We start from the raw sequence: 25,096 nt of genomic DNA, 5'->3' as shown, positions 1-25,096 counted from the left end.
AGTATAAGCAACTACAGCCATGTATGGATAGTATTGCCATATTGACTCAGGTCCCCCACCATTTCAGAAATGATCATAATTTGGGGAACGACTATATTTTGTGGTAGTCTAGTAACAGGTCTTCTAAGCAAACTGAAGGAGAAAAGATGAAAGCATTGATCATTCCCCTACCTAAAATTACAAATGACTTAAAGGGCCATAAAAGCATCCACTAACATGATATAGCAATGAAAAGAGAATCCCACTTTAATGGGCAAATTAGGTATCAAACAAAACATTCACTTAAGAAGAGCAAGCCTTGGGATCCCTGGGTGGCGCAGTGGTTTGGCGCCTGCCTTTGGCCCAGGGCGCGATCCTGGAGACTCGGGATCGAATCCCACGTCGGGCTCCCAGTGCATGGAGCCTGCTTCTCCCTCTGCCTATGTCTCTGCCTCTCTCTCTCTCTGTGTGTGACTATCATAAATAAATTTTTAAAAAATTTAAAAAAAGAAAAAAAGAAGAGCAAGCCTCTGATTGCACCGTTGCCATATGAGTTGAGGGAATGGGATCTACTGGAAGGAAAAGCGAATAGAAAGTACAAAGGTAAATGGTAATACAATAGGGATCATGTTGTAGGCCAAGAAAGGCCTGAATGAGTAGCCATGGTGAGACAGTGACTTCAGTGAATCAGTGTAGTGCAAGCTGCTAGAACAAATAACGCTCAATACCTCAATGGCTTAATAAAATTCAGGTTTATTCACAACTTGCAGAATATCTAAAGTTGGTTTGTCTTCATTGGTGGGTATCTCCTCTCCTAGCCAGAGTTCAAGGATTCAAGCTCCTTTTGTCTTATGAGTATACCTAATCTTCAGTACGTGGCTTCTAAGGTCTCAAGAATATGAAGGAGAATGTGTGGGAGGTCTTTATGGGTTGTGCAGGAGGTGGTGCAAATCACTTCTGTCCACATTCTACTGCTAGACCTTAACACACGGCCACACCCCACTGCAAGGAGGCTAGGAAATGTAGTCTAGTTTTGTGCCCAGGAAGAAGAGGAAATGACTTTGAGTAATCAGCTAGGCTAGACTGCCATGCTGAGCTAGAGGAAGAGGTCACTCCACTAAAGGTCAGTTGCATATGGACAGTGACCCTCTTACTCTCTTACCTTGGTATCTCTGATGCCTGGTGGTAAATCTCAGGCCTTATGGGTCATTAGCTATCCACTGTCCTTTCCTCCATGCCATGCATCCCACTAGCCTTGCTTTCTCTCACATCCCCCTCATCGAAGTGCTTATTACTACCTGATTACATCCTTCCTTATTAATCTACTTTATTTCTGGTATTCTTCCTACCTGGATGTATGTTCCACAGGATAAGGATTGTGTATAATGTCCAGCACCATCTCCCAGTGGGATATATGTCCAGCATCATATCCCAGTGCCACAGTGTGTGGCACATTGCAGGTCCTTAATCACTAACTGTTCTATGAATGAATGAACCAACTGGTCCATGGGGGTCTTAAATGGCTTCATGGAGGAGGTGCAACTTGGGCTGCATCTGAATACAATTTATCTGGGAGGAAAGGGATCAGGGAAAGAAAGCTGATAAATTAAAAGGAGACAGAAAAAGCCCCAAGATATATAGATTGAACCATTTATAGAGTTGAGGCCTACATAGTTGAGCTCCTGTAACGTATAGGTCAATGTTCTAGACAGTTGCTTAGCTAGAGGATGCAAAAAATACACAATAAAGTCCGCCTCTATCCTCAAACAGGTTATGCTGAGCTATGCTTTGGGGACAACTAAGATACTTCTGGTTATATAGCAGATCCCTCATCCTGGCCACCAGGGCTTTCCACTGAACAACTTCAGTCTCCCTTTCTGGGATGACCATTCTTCCCACATAGACATCTGCTCCTGTGAGGAGCAGTGAGCAGAGTTAGAAAGTAGGATATTGAGGCAGAAAGTAGTGTGGGGCTTTGGAATCAGATGTACTCACTTCAAGTCCTAGGTCTAGCATTTAGAACTTTGGGCCCTTGGGCAAGTTTCTTAACATCTCTGCACCTATTCAGTAAATTGCAGATAATCAATTGTGCTTCCTGGGTTTACTGTGGGAACCAAATGAGATTACCTCTATTAAGAGCCTAACCAAGTGCCCGGTTCACACATATGCTCACTAAGTGGTGGCGTCTCCTCCCCTTGATGGCCGCTAACCCTTCCCTCCCACCTGCCCTGCTTCACAAACTCCTGGTCCAGCTGCAGAGAGCTGCTCCTGGGACTCACAACGATTCTTTCCAACCTGGGTTGTCTCATAGGAACTGCCAGTATTCAAATCCTTTTTACCACAAAATGGAGATTATATGTAGTTCTCCTCCAGCATTTTCCAACCTCACTGCTAATCTTATCCATCGGCCTCCTCCCACTTCATACCTCTTCCCCATACCCCTTCCTGAGCCACAGAGCATTTCTGTTGAAACTGCATGGCATTCTGTGCCTCTCTCAGGGTACACATGTGATCCCACATGGGATTATCATCTAATCTGTTTAATGTGGCTACTAGGTTATAAATTCTCAAGGGCACCAATGGTTTCTCTTTCTCCTTAAAGTGCGTCTGCACAATACCTTGAACTTAATAAGAGGTGACACATTCTGTTTCCCAGACCCAAGTGTGATTAGACAGGGACTCCAGTATACTTTGAGATACTCGGGTTGAGATCTTCTGGTAAGCCTCTGAACCATGTCAGCCAGCACTGGGCCCAAGGCCCTAGTCCTTTAATGGGACCCTCTAGAATCAGTTGCCTGCTATAACTTTTTTCTCTCTTCTCCTCTCACTTCTGACTGCCTCCTTACCTTAGTAAATCAACCTGAGAAGAGAAACAAAACAAATTCCTTGAACCTGGGAGGGAGAAATAAGGTGTCATTTATCTATTTTGAAAGATTATTGAAGTTTTTGGATCCTAATTTGCTTATTTAAGAGCTATAAAGTTGAACCGTATGCAATTAACAATATCCAACCAATTATTTTATCAGTTTCATATGCTTTAGCCTAGTCTTGATATTTGGGCTTATTTGGAGTTATTCATAGGTGAAGTGGTCTGATCCCTGTGTGTGGTCCACTCTCCCAAATGCTTGGTAGGGAGATCCCCAGAGAGGCTATGCATAGCTTCTGATGGGCCTGTGGCCTTCAGTAGGTTCTGTCATTGCTTATGGAGTTTCTATCATAGGCTCTGGATTCAAAAATGGCTAGTTCATTTCCCTTTTCCCTGCAGGTGCCAACATATGTGTTTGATCTCTGGGATAAATGCCAAGACCTCCAGGCTTGAGTTTTCAAGTCTTCTGGAGATCAAAGGCTCTCCTCATCACCACATGGGTTCCTCTGTGCTGTTATTCAACAAAGCCAATCCAGCTCCTCCAAGGGCCAATGGCAGAGTTCCCAAGAGAGAAGGGAGGAAGAGAAGGAACTCCCAGATTTCTAAATATTGCAACCCATGGGGCAGATGAGTAGAAGGGCAAGAATGCGTGTATGTTTTTCTCAAATAAGCTACAAATTAACAATACAGAAACTTTAGATAGATTCCCCTATTTAAGAACTGGATCTACCTGTATAGGTTAGCCAGGAGTCTCTCAGTTTTCTTTTTATACACTCATAGAATATACAGGACCTTCACAATCATTGTATTCAACACCTTCAATCATTTCATGTGACTTTTAAACAAAGCACTCCATTTCCAGTAGAAAATATCCTAAAGATAAAAGAAAAACATAAAGAAACCTAAAACGGAATTCAGTTGTCTTATTGTAGTCATTTTGAGACTATTCAAACAAGAAATTGTGCCACTGTCATTAAGAATCAAGATTTTCAGCATAAAAGAGATCAATTATAAAATCAAGACAGTTAAATTAAAACCTATAATCTTTGATTTGAATTAGAAATAGCAGTTTGAACTCATGATTTAGCTTCACCTTCTAAAACTTACATATTCTCTAGCTCTGTTGAAGAAGTGTGGAGTCAATGACAACCCAGCAACAGTGAATACCCCTGGCATGCAGAATGTGGTCTCTTAAAGCTCTCCCTTTGAGGAGAGCCAGGGCTTCTTGGAGAAAGGGCTAATTCCAGGTCTGGAGCAGCAAATATGCAAGATGAACCTGACATACCTTATCATACCTGAAACTCTGACAGAGGAGGAAACAGACCTTGAGAGGCCCAAGTCAATGCCACACAGGAGGCAGGACCCTGGGGATAACAAGGGTGCCTAGTCCACACCCTTGCAGAAGGCAGCCTCCTCGAGACAGGCCTCCAAGCCAAAGCTCTCTCAGCTGATGTTCCTACTAGAATCCAGAGCTGTCTGACCAGTCTTCCTCACTGCTACACTTTAGGGATTTTGACAACAGATCCATTTTGAGCTATTTTGGCATTGGGGAGCTTTTAAAATTAGCAGCACAATCAAGACATCCCATATTTGAAATGCACATGTTTGTGTGCTGTGAGGATTACATTCCTAAATCCCCCAAGACTATTGGTACTCTGACCATATTCCCTCACTCTTATCACTTCAGTGCACAGAAGCCTGATTTATAGCTCCTAGGAACTGCATTTGTTGTTTGAGGGCTTTCTCTGGCCAGGGAGCCTGCTTTTCTAGAAGTACCAGGGAAATATTGCTCTGGTGCCTAGGCAACCCTCAACCAATGACTGACAGGAATTGGTAGATAAATACTCCCAACTCCCTCGCCTCTACAGTGCGTGTTCACCAGCTCCCAAAGGAGATAGCCCCGGTTACCCATAGTACTCAAGAGTGCACACTTTATCGGTTTTCTTCCTTTTCTTTTCTCACTTCCCCCAATACCTCCTATTGGTGGCGCCCTAGAATTACCTCCGAAATAAACCTGGACCTGAATCTTTGTCTCAACGCCTGTTGTGGGGAAACCCAAACTCTTCATTCTCTGAGTCTGTCTTTCAAGGGCAAATAAAGAGGGAAAGAGCCACTATCCATGGAGAGTGGGCCTCTCTCAGTATCACAGCATACTCAGCTAGACTAAGGCTAACCAAGTCATAAGAGAACACATCTTCTCTGATCAGACTCAATATATCATGCAGTAAGTGTTCTCCACTCATACAGCTCATACTTTGTCTTTTATAGAGAACATAGAATTCATTATAAATATCTAGGCTTTTGGAGTGGAAAGGTCCTTGGAAAAGAATTTCTTTTGGCTTGCAGGCTCATGGATTTATAGCTTCTTTGTTGGCCCAATAAAGGGCATTACTTCTCCTCTATCTACAGAAATACTAATTAGCAAATAATAATTCTAAGTAAGTGCAGTGGAGGTGGTATGTGGGGCCTTTTGAAGTATTTTTTAAATTTTCCATTGTCACTGATGATCTCTAAGTAAATTTTAAGAGCCTAATCTCTACCTAGGAGAAGAGATTTATTAGCATATAGAATTGGGTATCACGTGCTAAATACCTTATTGCTTCACAATTTAAATAAACCAAGGGCATCTGTCCAAGAAGACAAGGGACTCCATGTACCATATTGAAAATAGAACCCTTTCCTCTAACATCCAGTAGCTGTGTGCAGTGTCTCCTGAAACAGAAGGGTGACTTTCACATGCTTTTTCTGACCTGCCTCTCCCATTCCAGCTCCACTTTCTTCCCTGGAATGTCAAAGGTACCCATGTTCATGACCTCTCATCTGTAGTTTGAGCAGAAATGAAGGGACTTTAAAACCCCATATTCATCTTTGTGGGCAGAATGCCTTCTTTCCTCTCCATTTTCCTGTTTGAATTTCAAGGAAAACAGAGTACCTACCAAAGGATGATACTTGTGGTCTTCCCTGCAACCAACCTCATCCGGCTCTTTGCAAATAGTGAAAACAGATTTGTGACATTCACCCTTTTCTTTCTTTTTTTTTAATTTATTTTTTATTGGTGTTCAATTTACTAACATACAGAATAACCCCCAGTGCCCGTCACCCAATCACTCCCACCCCCCACCCTCCTCCCCTTCTACCACCCCTAGTTCGTTTCCCAGAGTTAGCAGTCTTTACGTTCTGTCTCCCTTTCTGATATTTCCCACACATTTCTTCTCCCTTCCCTTATATTCCCTTTCACTATTATTTATATTCCCCAAATGAATGAGAACATATAATGTTTGTCCTTCTCCGACTGACTTACTTCACTCAGCATAATACCCTCCAATTCCATCCACGTTGAAGCAAATGGTGGGTATTTGTCGTTTCTAATAGCTGAGTAATATTCCATTGTATACATAAACCACATCTTCTTTATCCATTCATCTTTCGTTGGACACTGAGGCTCCTTCCACAGTTTGGCTATCGTGGCCATTGCTGCTATAAACATCGGGGTGCAGGTGTCCCGGCGTTTCATTGCATTTGTATCTTTGGGGTAAATCCCCAACAGTGCAATTGCTGGGTCGTAGGGCAGGTATATTTTTAACTCTTTGAGGAACCTCCACACAGTTTTCCAGAGTGGCTGCACCAGTTCACATTCCCACCAACAGTGTAAGAGGGTTTCCTTTTCTCCGCATCCTCTCCAACATTTGTGGTTTCCTGCCTTGTTAATTTGCCCCATTCTCACTTGTGTGAGGTGGTATCTCATTGTGGTTTTGATTTGTATTTCCCTGATGGCAAGTGATGCAGAGCATTTTCTCATGTGCATGTTGGCCATGTCTATGTCTTCCTCTGTGAGATTTCTCTTCATGTCTTTTGCCCATTTCATGATTGGATTGTTTGTTTCTTTGGTGTTGAGTTTAATAAGTTCTTTATAGATCTTGGAAACTAGCCCTTTATCTGATAGGTCATTTGCAAACATCTTCTCCCATTCTGTAGGTTGTCTTTTAGTTTTGTTGACTGTATCCTTTGCTGTGCAAAAGCTTCTTATCTTGCCTAAATCTTGGCAGTATTTCTTAACTTTCCATTTGGTTCTCCTGAAAGATCAACTTCCTTATTTCTGATCAGTGTTATTCTTTCTTTACTGAAACCTGTTTGCAAACTTGTAAAACTGCCCTTGTGTCTTTAAAGGGGTGTGAGGCTGGTGAAACAAGTGTTGAGCCAAGCTCCCATCCCTGCCCCCTCTGATTTAAGCTCAGGCACGCATGCCTTGAAAACTGGAACAAATGTGTCACCTCTTAGTGATGGGCTGGTCATTTTCAGTCCAGGTTGCTGGAAAGGAAGCACTTTACTACTAAGAACATGATGTCCTTTCTGGCAAAGCTAACCTTGAGGTTGACCTAATTATTAAATTGAGCTATTCAGATAGTTTTTGTAGAGCAAAACAGTTGAATACCACTAATTTCATATTATTCACCCTAATGCCTACCTTGTTGCCTTGGTCTCTCATTCCTTAAACTAGTGCTGCTCAATATGTGGTCTGCTGACTGGCAGCGCCAACCTCCCAGGGGAACTTGTTTTCAGCTCACGTGGCTGAAGTGCTTCTGGAATCCTAAAATAAAAATGGCCGATTCCTTAGAGAACAGATGAGAAGTGTTTTGGGTTTTTGCTTTGTTTTGGAAGTATACCATGACAGATGTAATGGGTAGCAAATAATGACCAGGACAGATGAAGGGTGAAGTAGCCAGGATGGCACAGGAGGAAGAGTTGCCAAGGGAAGCGTATTGGTCAGGAGACCTGACCTTTGGTTTTGCCTCTGCCAAAAATCAGCTCTGTGATCTTGGGTCAAATCTTTGAATCTTGATTTCCTCATTAGTACATGAGAGGGGTGGCCTAAACAGTAGCTTTCAGTGTGTTGACTGCTATCCAGAGCCAGAAACACATTTTTACCAGCATGCACACACATGTGACAGAAACAATAGCTTCACAAAACAATACTTACTACATGCAATGCATTTTGGTATTTTCTATTCTACTGTATTCTATTTCGTTGTTTAAAAAATACTAGTCTTGACCTGCTGAATGGATTTCACGGTCCACTAATAGGTCATGCCCTATGGTCTGAAAAAACACAAAACTCCATAATTTCCGAGGTCCCTTCCAGCAGTAGAATTCAATGACTCCGCTGGATGCCTAAAGGAATTTTCTTAAAACAATAGCTGAGCTGGAACAGATGGCTATGTGCTTACATTCTGGAGGAAGTGCACGGTGTAGAACATGGGAGCAGAGTGACCTAAAGATAAACACGTAAATTATAAACCGCTTCCGAGAATGTATAGTGCTGCAGCTCTGAAAGCAATGTGGACAATTAGCATCTCCAAGTCATTACACTGAATGCTGCCCCAGTAAACCAGTACCAGACACTGGGGACATGCAACCTGTCAGAGAGACCACAGGCTCAGGTTGTGGGCAGCCTTCTTTCTAGCTTCCAGATTGTAAGGGCTCTGCCCCAAAAAATGATCTCTAGTGGCCTCATCTTTGTTTATACTTCACTCACCAAGACAGGCAAATAAAGAAACAAGAAACTTCGTGAGCTCCAGACTTTTTCCTCTTTTGAACTGTGACCCCAATCATGGCCTCTTGGTCTTCTTTTGTTCCCAGTACAGGAAATGGAACTATATGTAGCGAGCAGGGACATGGCAAGGGCATTATCATTTCACTGCACTCTCAGAGCCACTCCAAGAAGGCAAGGCTCTAAGATTCACACTTCACAGAGGAGGGCACAGAGGCCCAAAGAGTTTAGTCATTTGTTCTGGATCTACTGCCACTGTGATAAACCGCCATCTTTCTGGCCCAGAGTTCAGGGTCTTAGCATCCTGCCATTGCTTGAATGCAGAGTCCTTCTGGATGGATGATGCAACCTCACTTACTCTGATGACTGGTAGAAAATAGAAGCATAAACAGAGCAGGACAGGACTCAGTTGTAAAGAGTCCAAACCCTCATTTGTAAAGATGAGGAACTGGATCCTGGGAAGTTTCCATGACTTGCACGAGGGTACCGAACTGCAAGTAGAACCAATGCCTCTAGTGATCTTTCCATGGGATGTCATACATGAAGACAGCAACAACAGTAGTAGCAATAATTAACAGTATTCCTAATATGAAGGATTGTTTTGTTTTAGAAGTTGGGGCAATATCTCTAAGGGAAAAAATCACTCTAGATCCTTTTAGCATATAAATAAATATACCGACATGTTCTGTGCTATGGGTGCTGGAATGTTTCAGGATGCTGGAACTTACCAGAAAACCTAGATTTTTCTGATGCTGAGGGGTCCACGTTGGATGCTTTGTTCATAGGGGTGAACAAGTCTGAATTATTGTGGTTTTACAGAAAAGGCAGTCCATCAGGGACAGACTGGGAACCTGGCTCTTGGATCAGGCTGCTCTACAAGTGGCAGGAGCCTTGGTGCTCCTTATCCTGCTCCCTCCTCCACACTGCCAAGCAGAGTGGGCAAGGGGCTGGTTACCAAGGAAGAAAGGGCAGACAGGAATGAATGGTTGCACTAGGTGAAATCCCAACCCTCCCTACCTTCCGAACAGATCCGAGAGCTCAGGCAGCTGCAAGAAAGGCCCTGAGTAGATTTTTGTTTTGCTTACCGAGCTGATGATGGCTGAGGATTGGCTTCAGCATAGCAGGGACCTGGGGGACAAACTGGTGACATATCTGTGACACTGACTCTTTCAGATGCTCATTAATGTATTAATGTGCTAACACATTCCCTGCTGCTTTCTGTCACAGGGCATCAGAATGGAGGGTTTGTGGAGAGATGTGTTCCTTGCAAGGAATCCTTGTCATGGGGTGGGTGTGATGGATAGAAGGGAAGGAAGGAAGGTTAGTTAGGTGGATGTGGGTAGTCTGACCTGTGGGCACTCTAAGAACATTTAAAAATCCAAAAGCCAATTCCATTTCTAAATCCGTTTGCACATCTTTCTGAAATTTTCACTACACAATAGCATTCAGACATTGATTTCAGCTGCCACCTTACTCCTTTTAAATTCTGGAAAGCCTGAGGGAAGGAAGAAGGGATAGCCCATGGAGAAAGCCAGTGGCAGGGGTGGAGACTTGAGGTACAGAGGCTTGGAAGGCAGGCCAAGGATAAGCATTTTGGATTCCTCTTTGGGCTAATGAAGCTTTAAGGGAGTGAGACGTTCATGAGACCAGCCCAGAGAAGGCAGTATTAATAAGTACCAACCCTGGTAGGACAGGAGAAGCTTAGGGCAAGATTCTAATTCCCTCCTGATTTTAACCCCTTCACAACAGTTCCTAAACATGAGCTTCCTCCTGTTCTTAGAAATGGGCCTGGCCTTTTCAGGAGAGTGGCAGCCACTAGTTTTCCTCAACTTCCAAGTCAGTTCATTTCAGGTGAACCCAGTGACCAGATCTGTGCTTTCAATACATCACTATGAATCAAGGTGTAGACAATTCCATTATATCCAGAGTTTGACAGGGGAATGAACTAAGTTCAGTCTATAAAGACTTTCTACTGCCCTGTGGACATTTCCTATAATGGTTTTCTCTTTCAGCATTTTGGGTTTATGGTGTCTGTATTTCTGGAATATGACAAATCTCCTGGGTACTTTCTGAAAGATTCATTCAGTTCTTGGCTATACCCAGTCCTATGGATGATGCAGACAGTAGCAGTTCTGAATCTTTTATTTTGATTTTGAGAAGCACTGGATATTTTTTATGTGGCAGACAGCCTACTCTACACCCGCCCCCAATCAGCCTTACTTTAGGCAAACATTTGAGTATTGGTTTGGGAAAGAGCAGCAGCAGCTTGGAAGCCAAACAGAGATGGTTTCTAGTCCCAGATCATCCATGGGCCAGGTGTATGAGACTTTGGAAACTGATGTACTTTCTCTGATGTCTGTTTCCTTAGCTGTAAAATGGGAGCAGTACTTTCATCTTTGGGTTGTGTGAAGATACCATGAATGTAATACACCTGATGTGCAGGTTAGCATGTGGCCAGAGCTCTCTCTGAGAGCCTAGTTAGACAGGAGAAATGATACATACAAATAACCTTTTTTCTGCTGTAGGGGTTAAAATGAGACATAGAGCCCTATTTCCTATTGTAGTCCATTATCTACCCCTTTTTTGAAGAGCAATAACAAAGGAAGAAGACAAGTACTAGACAAGGCAAGCAACTGGTGCTAGGGAAGCAGGTAAAATAGTGGGAGGGTGTATTAATGTTCTATTACTGCATAACAACATATCACAGATTTAGCAGCTTAAAATACCACCCATTTATTATCTTGCAGGTCTGGGGTCTGGACACAGTTTCACTGGGTCCTCTCCCCAGGGTCCCACCGAGCTACAATCAAGGCTTTGGTTGGGGCTGAGTTCTCATCTGAGCCCTGGGGGCTTCTCCCAAGCTCAGTGGTTGTTGGCAAAATGCATTTCCTTTAAATTGTAGGACTAAGGACCTCAGGTTCTAGAGGTTGTCCCCCGTTACTTGCCACACAGCCTTCTCTACAGTGTGGCAGTCTGTTTCTTCAGGGCTAGCAAGAGAAAGTCTTTGCTGCTTCTTGTCTTGTTTCTTTTTTTTTTTTTAAGAACTCAGCTGATTAGGCCAGATACACTCAACAAAATTATCTCCCTTTTGATTAACTCAAAGTCAACAGAGTAAGGATCTTAAAATCCCCATTGCCTGTCTTCTCATGTTTGTACCCTGTGTGGTCCCCCACCACCCTGAGTATAGGCAATGTAATTCACAGGGCACATACATGAGAGGACAGGAATCTTGGGGGCTATCCTAGAATTCTGCCTCCCACAGGGTGGGGGCAGGGGTCTCGATGTATCCAAATAAGCAGAGGAGAAACCTTATTGCTGCTCTTTGTGTCATTTTTATGAGAACAAACATCACTGGGAGTCCTAAGACCACTAGCTTCCAAGGCTGAGCCACAGTGTAATTGTTAGGGAAGAAAGGGGGGCATGGTGAGCCTGAAGATGTGGGACAGCTTTGAAATAAATGGCAGTGGTGCAATGAATTTATGAATGAGTGTATTCAGCTTTCGTTGAACTGTTACTTAGAGAAAGGAATAAATTTTAAGAAGGAAAATGGGAGTTTTCCCCTGGAAGAGCGGCATTAGTGCCTGTATGTCTGCCTCCAATGGACACATAATACTAGTTAATGCTCTGTAACCAAAGGACAAAACTGAAAGCAAAAGGATTAAAGAGTTTTCCTTCCCTTCTCCGTCTAAGAGATAAACACAATTGTGGCAACTGATGAGTGAAATGTTCACCTGCTAATGCATGGCAGAAATCCATTATAGCGTCTCAGCAGATAAAGAAAAAGACTGGATGGGGAGAGGTGAGAATTCCTAGTCCTGAGGCTGTCACTGAGAGAGCTGGTTCTTCCCAGGAACCATGACTTGGCTGCCTGTGCTGGAACTCCTGTGTTAGTCTTTGCATCTGCGAATCCACAGTCATGAGCAGCAGGCAGAGTTTTGCAGCCCAGAAACTCAGCACTGGCTTGCCCAGTAGGCACACTAAGAATGTCTTTAGGGCATTAGCAAAGCAGTGGTATCAAAGAATGCTTTTTTCAAATAACTTAATATTTGATAATGAGGAAAGAATTTTACAGAACTTCTTTACACTTATTTTATGATTGCTAATGTATGCTTTAACTTGGGGTTACCTATTGTAGAAAGGTGGAGATGGAGGAGTGGAGACTGATCTTTTTGGTGATAGAGCCTTTAGAAGTGTAGAGGTCTTAGACAATGTGAGTGATCTAATAGTAGAACAGAGGAGTCAGCCAGAGGACTCTTCTCCCAACCTACTGCTTCCAGGCACAATCCCATCAAAACCATTTTGCACAGAACCAGAGAACATACACTCCGGGAGGGCAAGAATTCCTGTGTCTTTTGTTCTGCGTTACATGGCAGCACTGTGCCTAGGACATAAGAGCTATTTGGAAAACATTCCAGGTTGTGGATAGATGTTTCCATTTTTGGCAGTTTCATCCCACTGCCCATCATGTTGCCCATCTCCCTTCATTCACATAAGATTCCAGGGCACCATGAGATAACACTTTCTGTTTCTCACAGATGCCTCATGATAAAAAATAATCTGAGGGCACTTTTCAAATATATAGATTACTAGGGCCTCTGTAAGAAATTCTGGCTCAGGAAGTCTAGGCTGGAGCCCAGTCATCTGTGTTTTTGACAAGCACTTCTGATGAGTCGTTTCTTCAGATGAACACTGAGATAAATAGCAGGAGCTCATCTCTTCCCCATACTAAGATTAAGGAACCATGGCCACTTGACCTGGTTTCTGAGGGGCTATCAAAAGTTAACATCCTAAAGTTCTGGTCATTGGTGCTGTGGGAACGAGGGACTATAAAAGTCTTCTAGTCTATCCCCAAGTCACCTGGGCTCAGCCCTGAACCCTGGTTCTTTCTTTCTTGAAGGGATAGGCCCAGGAGAGGAGGTGCTCAGGAGACCCTCTGCTCCTGGAACTGCCCAACTTCTTGGCCTCTTCTTTTCCCCAGGCAAGCTCTCTATTCAGTACCTTCTCCCAGCTGTCACTAGCACATGAATTCCCACCCACCTCTGCTAAGTTTGATAATGACTTTTGCCCTGTTACATGGCAGTTGACCTCGGCAGCCAGGCAGGGGCTGATTTTTTAGTCTTGGTCACTGAACCAGAGCATTCCTCTGAGGATAGCTAAACAAAGCCTCTGTCTTAGCAATCTTCACTACTTGACTCAGGAGAGAAGGGAGGCTCTGATCTAGATATGGCCTGGCCCTTTCTACCTCAAGGCCTCCCACACCTCATGTTAGGCCTAAAGAGACTGATTTCTCTCTTAGTGATTCCTCCTAGGTTTTCTTGTCCCCAGAACTCAGTGACCCCTGATTAGTTCACCAAGCACTTATGGTTTCCAAGGAAAGGGCTAAGGTTATAGAGTAACTCAAGGAAGAAAAGTTGCTGCCTTTATGTTTGGCCCCATAGAACTCTGCCCTAAAAATACTCTCCCCTATCCAGGAAGATAGTCCTGGGATCTCTAACCCTTGGGCCTGAATTCTTCTTAGATATTAAACACCAAAGAAGAAAAAAAATCTAGGTCAAAGGGAGTAATCTCCTTTGTAGCTGAAGGTAAGAGAATATAAGGGTATTCATGATTATGATTGTCCAAAAGAATAGCTACTTATAACTATTTAAACTTAAATTTTAAAAAAATTAAAAATTAAAATTGTTTAATAGCCAATGTGGCTAGTGGCTACCACACTGGATGGCACAGCTAATAGAGCATTTCATCATCCCAGAAATTTCTGTTGCATGGCACTGTTTTATAGGTATGGCACTGTTCCCTTGACCCTGTACATGTGATATTTCTTTAGCATCTTTGGAAACATGTCTGTTTCTATTGGTGGTCCTTGTGATTTTGATGCATTATTCTAGAAAAAGAAAGACTACTGAAGACTGCATTAGAAAACAAAACCAAGGGATACTTGGGTGGCTCAGTCGGTTAAGTGTCCAACTCTTGATTTTGGGTCAGGTCATGCTCTTAGGGTTGTGGCTCAAGCCCTGTGTTGGGCTCTGTACTGAGCACAGAGCCTGTGTAAGATATTCTCCTTCCTTTGTCCCCCTCTCCACAACCCCACTAGCACACATGCTCGTTCTCTCTCTCAAAAAATAAAATAAAAATTAAAGAAAAGAAAACCAAAACTAATTGCCATAAATGCACTACTGGCTAGGGGGAGAGGGGATTAATTATCAAAAGATTGTATCTTCCCCAGTTTTCTTCTATTTCCTTTCTACAAAAGTATCTTCCCTCCTTTTCCGTTTGTCTTTATGCTTTATCTGTGGAGTAGCTTGTTCTGTGTAAGGCTTCCCAAAGTGAAATGGTAAACCAGACTTCAAAAAAGAAAAGGATTGGAGAAGAACCAAGACTCTTTGGGGTACAGGAATAAACTGTTGGGCAGAACATGCTCAAATCATCCACTTGGGAAAAGAAGGAAAGAAGCAGAAGGAGACAATGAGACTGGGAGGAGCAGGGGTCTGTTCGGGATAGCAGGTCTGGCAGGTAAAGCACTCTGGGCCAGTTCTTACCATTCCTGAGGCTGGCAAGCTGCCCAAGTGTTCCTCTGTAGTAATTTCCTAACCAGAATCTTCCTGCCTAGGACCAGCTCCTCCCATGAGAATTCATCTGAAGATAAATTTATCTGAGGGTCACTCATAGGTGATCCCCATCCTAGGCTCAGTATGTACATGAAGACCGAGGGTGTGTTTTGGGGAACGAGGCCTCTTTCCCTGATGTTTTGGATGCATTGCAAGGATAGTACCCTTCTCCTCACCTGCACTGTCTGTGGTTTCCTCACTTACCACCCAGTACCCCTGTAATGGGTTCTTCAGTGCTTGTCCTCTTCCCCAGATGAAACTAAGGAAACTGAGCAATGCTTCGAAAGATGGCAGGCTATGGAGTTGGCAGGTTGGAGGGCAGGTTAAGGTGAAATAGTAAGGGTTGGGGGCCAGGGATTAGAGGAGACAGAAAGCAGAGCAAGGGAGTTGCAAAGTTCCGGTGGGCATCAGGAGCAGGTGTGCAGAACTATAATTCTGAGGCTCTGTGGCCAAAAGACTGGAATTAGGGTGACCTTTCTGACTCACAGTCAAGGCTTTTCTCTGCATTCCTGGAAGGCAGGACCACTCCCCCTCTCCAGTCCCACTCCCAAGCATGGATGGACAAGAGTCTGTCCAGGTTGATGCGCGACTGTGTCACAGAGTACAAAGAGGTGTTGAAAGAAAGCTGGTCACAGGCAAATGGTTGGTGTCCTGGGGTCTCCCATCCCTTAGCTTGGGGGCAAAGGCTGTCTCTTTCCATACCATAAGCTACAAACCTTCTTTCTCCAACCTTGAGTGCGCTCTTACTGTGAATGCAGCTCTCTGGACTTGCACTCCACCCGGCCTCCAGCCCTGTTCCCCACCCCAGGGTCTGCCAGATGCACAGTTTAAAGCTTGTGATGTATAATGCCCCATTTCTATCTTTGTCTTGCAGCTGTATCCAACCTGGACATTGAGAGTAAGCTGAGTGTATACTACCGTGCACCATGGCACCAGCAGAGAAACATCTTCCTCCCAGCCACAAGGCCACCCTGCGTGGAGGAACTGCATCGCCATGCCCGGCAGAGCCTGCAAGCCCTGCGCAGAGGTAACTGATCATGGGCTTGGGGGGCTTTTCAGGGAGAGAACTCAGAGCCTGTCCCATCTAGGGGCTGTTCTCCATCCCATCGGTTCCAACACCTCCTGTTGTTATAGCAAGTACTTTAAAATGCTCCCTTTTTCACACTGAAATGAAATTCATGGGTAATATACCTGTTTATACACATAATAGAAATAGCACCATGGTCTAAATATGAGAATTTAAAAGGAAAATGATCTATAATATTTGTAATATACAAATGCCTAGGAATGACTACACTAGAAGACAACCAGAACTTCCCTCAGGGGATGTGCTCCTGTTGAGAACCAGTGATCTGGTCCATTCTATAGCAGAGCACTTGGAGGCCTAGAGAGGTCAGAAAACTTGCTCAGGGTAACAGGCAGCCCATTAGGTGGAGTGCCAAGACCCAGATCCAGGCCTCCAGACCTTCAGCCAGAGCTTTTTTCCTCCTCACCATACACTGTGTCCTAGGAAAATAAATATTTCTATTTCTCTTTCTCTCACAGTCCTGAGAAAGCCAGAGATCGGCATACAGCAGCCAAGGTAGAAGATAACAGCCTTCTCTTACTTTTCAGTGACTTAAAACCATTGTAGTTAGGACAAGGAGATTAAAAACTGGCATCACCCTTTTAGAGCCCCCTAAGTTGGGTATCAGAAGTTGGCACGCCAGCTTTTTTGGCCTTTAGATTTTTGCTGTAGAGACAGATGGTATCTGTACATTCAGTGTCTTTGTTCTGAATCCCCTGTGCTCCTTTAAGGAAGGGTATTTTCCAAAGGTATTACAATTCAAATAAAACATCTTTTTTTTTTTTAATTTTTAATTTTTTTTTAATTGGTGTTCAATTTACTAACATACAGAATAACACCCAGTGCCCGTCACCCATTCACTCCCACCCCCCGCCCTCCTCCCCTTCCACCACCCCTAGTTCGTTTCCCAGAGTTAGCAGTCTTTACGTTCTGTCTCCCTTTCTGATATTTCCCACACATTTCTTCCCCCTTCCCTTATATTCCCTTTCACTATTATTTATATTCCCCAAATGAATGAGAACATATAATGTTTGTCCTTCTCCGACTGACTTACTTCACTCAGCATAATACCCTCTTAACGTCACTGTGAGGATGGATAAAGGACACATTTGTTTTCAGCTTATTTTCTTCCATATGTTTATGGCTTCTCCCTTTTCCCATATCCCTAGTCTTTTCCCCCTTTAATGAAAGAATTAACCTACTAATATCCCTAATGCAAGTGCTTCTAAAAATTCCCCTTGAAAGGAGAGAAAATGAGTGGGAAAAATCAGAGAGGATGGCAAAACACGAGAGACTCCTAACTGGGAAATGAACAAGGGGTAGTGGAAGGGAGGTGGGCAGGGGGATGAGGTGACTGGGTGACAGGGACTGAGGGGGGCACTTGACGAGATGAGCACTGGGCGTTATATGTTGACAAATCGAACTCCAATAAAAAATATACAAAAAAATAAAAAATAAAAATTCCCCTTGATTATTGGTAGCAGATACTGTGACACTCGTAGTAAAGACTGATGACCAGTATTCTCTAGAATATCTCTGGCATTTTTACTATTCACTTTGATTTTTTTAAATTGAGTCACTTTGGGCAGCCCCGGTGGCTCAGTGGTTTAGTGCCGCCTTCAGCCTAGGGCGTGATCCTGGAGACCTCAGATCAAGTCCCACGTCAGGCTCCCTGCATGGAGCCTGCTTCTCCCTCTGCCTGTGTCTCTGCCTCTGTGTGTGTGTGTGTGTGTCTCTCATGAATAAATAAATAAAATCTTTTAAAAAATGACAAAAAAATAAAATAAAATAAATTGAGTCACTTCGATCTTATAGTTGGCTAAAAAGTCCTTCTTTACCAAATTTTTAGTGCAAGCCACCTTCTGGAAATCTTAACATATTCACCATTCCTTTGCAGCCACGATTAGGCACTGTTCCCATAATAATGTCTTTTGCATCCTCACAGTCGTGCCACTTATAAGCTGATATCATCACTAACCTCTTGTAAGCCTGTCTTCTACCATTAATCCATGAGCAACTCAAGAGCTAGGATGATGTATTATTAATTTTTTTATTCAAATCACTTAACATGAACCTGACATAGAGTAGGTCCTCAATGAATGTATGTGTAAGTAAATCAAATTCTGTAGAAAACTGGTTGAGCATTGAGGGCATAGAATGATGACAGAGGAATTTGATCATTCTCACTAAATACCTTCTCTGATCCCATCATCAGAAAGCTTGAGTTACGTGAGCCCTTTAGACATAATTATTTTTATCCCTTTATTATTATTCATAAGTCATCCCTGATTAGATTTTTCCAGATTCAACCAGATAACATTAAGCTGCTTGTAAGCTATCACATTTCACTGTGTTGTCGGGTTTGGACTTAATGACAGAACTGAGGAACAGCAAGTGCCAATATCAATTTTCTCAGAACTTCCTCCTGGGGGCTGAGAGAGGGATATAAGGCCTCCTGGGGTTTGGGAAGGAAGACTGTGGAGCTGCACGTTGTCATCCATAGACTGGCTTTCTTTGAGGTTGTCTTAACAGCAAATCTTGGGTGTAGTAGTTTTAATAGCACTGCAGAGAGCCATAAACAGGAGTTATAGGCATCATAGAATTAAAAACATGCAGTGTGGAATTAAAATTAGAAAGCGACTTTTTTTTTTTTTTTTTTAACCTTGTCCAAGAAACAGTAGCTTAGTGGTGCATTCATCAGAATACCACTTCTGCCATCTGGTGGTCATGTGTAATACCTACCAGACAGCGACCTTGCTCAGCAAATGCCGCAGTGAGCTTCCCTGGGGGTTCTCTATTTGGACAGCTGGAAGATCCTGGCTTCCACCAGGAGTGAGTGGCTAATGAAGCACAGACGAGCAAAGCTGTGGTGGCAGAAGCGCTGTGCTCCTTTTGAAGATGAGGCTAGAAGGAGAAAGCTAGAGTGGGGGGGCACTGAGATCAGAACCTAGAAACTGGCTGTTTTCAAGATCTGCTCCATAGCAAATCTCTCAACAAAGCCTACTGAGGCCCAAGCATTGTGCTAAACCTAGGATTCAGAGAGCGATAACAAATATTTGGTCCCTGTCCACAAGGAATGCCTGTCTAGTGAAGGAGACAGACAAGTAATCAGGTAATTTCAACACAGTGATATGGATGCTCAGAGGAAAGGCACTAAATCATGCTAAGGAGCTTCAGAGAAGGCTACCCAGAGCAAGTTGCACCTCAGTGGATTTCATATTATTTAGCATCTGATTCCTCTTTTTTCCCCTTTTTTCTTAGCAATTCTTTATACTCAGAGCCAATAATAGCTTTAAATGACACCATCATTTATGTTTGTAAGACAGGGAGAGCTAAGTAGCTCTAAAGAGATATTTTTATTTTATATTTTCTTTCAAGTTTCAGGGCTGAGGTCTAAGTTCCAGTGGTCTAAAGGAATAAGGAGCAAGAGTCTGCACAGATGAATGTTCTCCCTACCACAATGCCAGAAAAAAAGTATTATTAGGGAGCCATTAATCTAGTGTGCCTCCTCCCAGCCTAGGGCAAATGAAAGAGAGAGATTTAAGAAAGTGTAGGAAGGGAGCAACTAAATGGGAAATTAAGTTGATGTCTCCCTACTGACTCCTGTCCTCCAACCTTTTCCTCACCAGTGATACCTGTATTCTACTCCTCATTAGGAATTTTAAAATGTAACTCTTGCCTTACACTGTCCATTTAGAAAAGCCCACGTTTGCTTGCAAAGAAAAAAGAGGGTTGCACTGGAGGTAGGCACTTTGGCAAGGAAGACATTTATCTCAAAAGGTCTTTCTGATACGCACTGGCTATGGAGGCAGTTTAGTAAAGAGGACCTGTAAAGTGACTTTGTATCTTGGTCATATTGTGTGTGTGTATGTTGGGGGGGTGTCACAAGATCTCAGGCCCTGGGCATGAATGCAGGCTGGATTTTGCAGGCAGGGTGGCCATTAGTGTTGGCCCGTGTGTTAGGCAGGGTGAGCTCTGTAGCTCACGGAGGCACCCAGTTCCTAAACTGTGCTCTTCATGTCTGAGTGATTCTTGTTACCAAGGCAGGACCACTTCATCCCCCAAATAGAAACTTCTTGGCTTTCCCCAGGGGTAGCTTTATTCCTAAATCAGACAACTTTGATCCTTGGGATTCCCTTACTTTCTCTAGGAGCCTAGGATTTCAAAGCCCTCTGAGTGTTACAAATGACAAAGCTTAGATGGCTGCCATGGTGTGCCGGTCACTGGCTCTCTAGAAAAGAAAACATAGATAGATAAATGGATATATGATAGAAAGATAAATAAAAGCCCTGATTTGTAACACTCATTAATTTCTGTGATGTAAATACCTCCACCGTGGCCTCTTTCAAGCTACCAAGAGTTTAAAAACTGGCTTGCTGGGCAGCCCCGGTGGCGCAGCAGTTTAGCGCTGCCTGCAGCCCAGGGTGTGATCCTGGGGACCCTGCATCGAGTCCCGCGTCGGGCTCTCTGCATGGAGCCTGTTTCTCCCTCTGCCTGTGTCTCTGTCTCTCTCTCTCTGCATCTCTATGAATAAATAAATAAATAATCTTTAAAAAAATAAAAATAAAAAAATAAAATAAAAACTGGCTTGCTGACTTCCTCAGCACAAAGCAGTCAGCACTTGTGAGCCAGTGTGAGCCAACTCCCGTCACCTCCTGGATGGCTGTGAGCACTTGTTCCTGCCACTCCCCAGGCCGTTCTGGCATGTCTGTGCCTACCATCCACTCTAGCATCAAAGGCAGCAAATCTTCCAGCATTGTTCTAGACTTTGGGGGGGGGGGGAGCTCATGTAGTTTTGAAATGAGGCATGCTGAAAATATACTGCTTTTTCCAAACTCAGAGTGAGCCATCTTGTACAAAGATTATGAGATGGACCCACTAAAATATAAGTGCCTGTCTTCATATTAATGTGAAGTGGAAGTTTAGTTTGAAATCATGCTGAAAATCTTATGTGGTATATAGGTGAGCCAGATTAGCAAAAACTTACTTTTTCTAGCCTTTTGCTTACCCTCCCAAGGGGGAAAGAAAAATGGAAAATGCCAAGGATGTTTCTGTATTATTGCTTTTTCTACCCCCAGAACACCGGAGCCGAAGTGATCGCCGGGAGCAGAGAGCCGCTGCCCCCCTTTCTGTAGCAGCTCCTCCACTGCCAGCCTATCCACCAGCTCACAGCCAGAGGAGGCGTGAAGTTAAGGACCGGCACTTCTTAACGGTGAGCTTGGTGGCCAGCCAGAAGCCCTGGCCTTGCTCATCAGGAAGCATGAGTGGGTCTTGGGAATCCATTTCCTTCCTCCTAGTAGAGGAGGCTAGGCCACTTAAGAGAGCAAGTTATAGGCATTTGAGAAAGACTGGATTCTTTTTCCTCTTTCATTCATGCCTCTTTTGGGGAATAGAGTAGGGTTACAGAAGTATTTTTTTTAGTTACCTGATTGCATAATGCAGAACAAGGCAATAATAATCAAGGGCTCTAAAATCAGGGGGAATATTTTGCTTCAAATACTAGTTTTTCTGCATATAAGCTGAAAGATTTAGGGCAAGTTGCTTCTTTGTCCTCAGTTCCCTCATCTGTAATATGGCGATATTAATAGCATCTAGCTCATCAACCTTGAGAGTTAAGAGAGATAAGGCATGGAAAGAATGTAGCATGGTGCCTGGCACAGAGTAAGACCTCAATTAATGTTAACTGTAACTGGTCAGGTGATAGTGTAGATGACTTGGTGTGGATGAAAAAAATCACCATTTGAAGATGGGCGATGTCATTATCTTATGCTTCCCTATTCAATAAGGGAGGCTAGTTCTGCAGGGTAAGCAGTTATCGGTGTGTTTTCATCACTGCTGCTGATTTCTGCTTTCCCTGGGTGGAAGTGGCTATAACTTAGCCCAAGCCCCATGTATGAATTACAGATGAAGCTAAGCCCAGCTTGGAACACCTACAAACACCATCACCACAAGTGTGCTTTGTAAAGCCTCGGTGGGGATAGGTGAGCACTTTGTACATCTGAGGAGGGCATCGCTCAAGTCAGGGGCTATGACTTCCGTGACCAAATCAGCCTATATGGCTGCTGGTATGGCTGGATCCCTTGTCATTACAGTTTGAGGCCCAAAGTCTAAAGAAGTTACAAGTGTGGGTCCAAGTTGAGGTTTTTCTTGAAATTAAGTTTGTATGTATAGTAATAAACCCTGCACCCTTATGGCTTTTACAATATACAAAATAGATGCAAAATATTTGGACTGCATGATGCCAAACATCCAGCTGAGAACAGGCTTCATCTAAATGAATTTGCGTTAGAACTAACATATCCAGACAAAATAGTGAATGACACTGAACAATACACAGATATTTTTCCTACTTGTGGCTGCATGGTAGGCTCCATGTCCTTCAGGCTCATCGAGTCCACTCAGTGCCATGTCACACTCAACTACATTGCTGCAGTGCAGCCCAGGGATAAGAAAGGAAGGTGAGAGACTCTTAGGGCTTTATAGGTCTTTATATAGAGCACTTACACATGCTAGTGATTTGTTGTAAAAGCCCCTGCTTGACAAAAGTTCTTATTAATCTCAAATCTGCTTGCTAAAGCATTTGCTTTTAATGAGGCATTTTCTGCATAAAAATGCCAAAAATATTTTTCCATTCATTATAACATGTTTTTTGGTTCATTAAGTTGTTTTTTCAGGAGGGCAGGTGGGAGAGAATAATGTTGAGCATTTACAGAAATGACATAAAAATATCACCATTTGTCATAATCTTCATAATTTTTAATAACATCTAAATACCAAAGTAGGCTACAGGAAAAAGCCTAAAATAATGAATAACAATGAGGGTGTTCCTTCATTTACCCAACAAATGTCAATAAGAGGAGGAGTCTAGATCATACTTATGTAAACCAGAAAGTGATCTTAGATGATAATACTTAAAATCTCCCCAATTACTTAGAAATACTGTTTCATTTATTTAATTGAGTTTGGGTCACCAATTTCACTGGAAGATTTTCTCATTCAAGTTATATCCCTTGGACCTGGAAGTGACTCAGAATAGAACACAGTTCTATGCACCAAGCTTACAAGGGCTGTATATTGCTGCAAGAGAAAAGGCTGCAATTATAGGGACAGGAAATTTGCCACCAAATTGCTGGACAGACATTTTCTTAGCAATAGAAAAAAAGCATTCATAATGAGATTCTGATACACAGTCTTCCACAACTCTGCAAACTGTCATACTGTAGTTTGGTCATTAATGGTACAGACTGTGAAATCAAACTGCCTGGATTTGAATACCAGCTCTACCATTTATTAGCTGTATGACCCTGAACAAGTTAATCATTTCAGTGTCTCAAGGATAATAGTACATTATAAATTTGAAACAAAGACTAAATGTGTTAATATATATAAATAGTACCTAATGCATAATAAGCACTCAACATGTATTAGACATCATCATGATCATTGTTAATAGCCAATCAATTTCATGAATTATCAGTGATCTAGTACTAAGATTATGAGTCTAACTAGGTTTAAATCCCAGCTCTACATTTTTTTTGGTTGTGTGATTTTGAAAAAGTTGAGTCCCAGTTTCTTCATCTGTAAAATGGGGATAATGACGTCAATTTTACAGGGTTGTTAAGATTTAATACAGTGTTATGTAAATACAATTAAATTGTATGTGTATGAAATAGTGCCCGGTATAGTGCCTAAAACACACAAATATCTCAATCTATATTCATAATCACTTATAATCAAACTCTTTAACCATCAAATGAAAAGCCTATAACATATACTCCCATATAAGATTGGAGGAAGTATAAGTTGTTACACTCTTTCTAGAGGGCAATTTCCCAATATTTATCAAACTATAAGAGATTATATTATGCTAAGTGAAATAAGTCAGACAAACACCATATGATTTCACTTTAAAAACCAAAACAAATGAACAAACAGAAGCAGAAACAGATCCATAAACAAACTGATGGTTGCCAGAGGGAAGGGAAAGGGAAGATGGGTAAAATGGGTGAAGGGCAGTGGGAGGTAAAAGCTTCCATTCATTATGGAATGAGTAAGTCATGGGGATAAAAGCTGCAGCATAGGGAATATAGCCAATGGTATTGTAATAGTGTTGTATGGTGACAGATGGTAGCTACACTTTTGGTGAACATAGCATAATGTAGGATAGATTTGACACATCACTGTTGTACACCTGAAACTAATGTAACACTGTGTCTTAATTATACTTCAATAAAAAAATAAATAAAAGTGGCAAAAAAAAACCCTATAAGACGGGGCGCCTGCCTGGCTCGTCAGTGGAGCATGAATCTCTCAATCTTGGAGTTGTGAGTTTAAGCCTCACATTAGGTGTAGAGATTACTTAAAAAAATAAAATCTTTACCAAAAAAACCCTTTAAGATATTCATACCCTTTGATCTAGCAATTCTATGTCTAGGAATTTATCCTAAGACAATGCTAAGATTTATTCACTAGGATATTCATCAAAGTACTGTTTAGAACAGGAAAAATAGTTACAAATATCTTAAATATCCAAAAGTAGGTACTTAATAACTTCTGATATATTCATAGGATAGACTATAATATCAAAAAGAGTATTATAAAAGACTATTCAATGACATGGAAAATGTATATATTTTATCGGAGATTTTTAAATAGGGTATAAAATTGTGTATGGTATGAGCTCAAAAATATCTAGGAGTGTATACATACATACATGCATAGTAAAAAAGGCTGTGAGGGTATATACCTGTGATTCCCAAGCTGTGTGATGAGGTTCTCCAGGGCACTGTAGTAAAATCCTAAGGGTGCATTGGAATATTTTAAATTTTCAAGAGGTACAGTGTCCTCTGTCTGTTTATATCTGGTGATGGCTCCAAGGTAGCCTCATAGCTCTTCCAAGTGGAAAGAGGGGATGCTTAGTTTCTTGACATGTAATTTAAATCAGAAGTTCTCCAAAAGGAACGCAAAGGAAACTCACCAGCCAATTTAACTTAAAACCCACTGTCAGCTGAAAATTCAAGGTTTATCTC

At 42.5% G+C, this 25,096-nt stretch overlaps 1 protein-coding gene and 1 long non-coding RNA gene across 4 annotated transcripts in view; one reads left to right on the top strand and one right to left on the bottom strand.

Moving 5' to 3' along the window:
• NHS (NHS actin remodeling regulator) overlaps positions 1-25,096 on the top strand; it is a 346,900-nt gene that overhangs the window by 278,008 nt on the left and 43,796 nt on the right. For both annotated transcript variants that reach the window (XM_072817668.1, XM_072817667.1), the window contains exons 2-3: positions 15,876-16,028; positions 21,146-21,279. In XM_072817668.1, the coding sequence (XP_072673769.1) occupies positions 15,876-16,028; positions 21,146-21,279 (287 nt within the window). The remainder of the gene's footprint in view (positions 1-15,875; positions 16,029-21,145; positions 21,280-25,096) is intronic.
• Positions 1-25,096, bottom strand: part of LOC140628349 (uncharacterized) — a 65,633-nt gene that overhangs the window by 24,894 nt on the left and 15,643 nt on the right. The window lies entirely within an intron of this gene.

The sequence above is a fragment of the Canis lupus genome, chromosome X (genome assembly GCF_048164855.1).
Source record: "Canis lupus baileyi chromosome X, mCanLup2.hap1, whole genome shotgun sequence".
NCBI classification, from domain to species: domain Eukaryota; kingdom Metazoa; phylum Chordata; class Mammalia; order Carnivora; family Canidae; genus Canis; species Canis lupus.
Note: the sequence above shows the minus strand (reverse complement) of the source record. Positions and strands in the feature narration are given on the sequence as shown.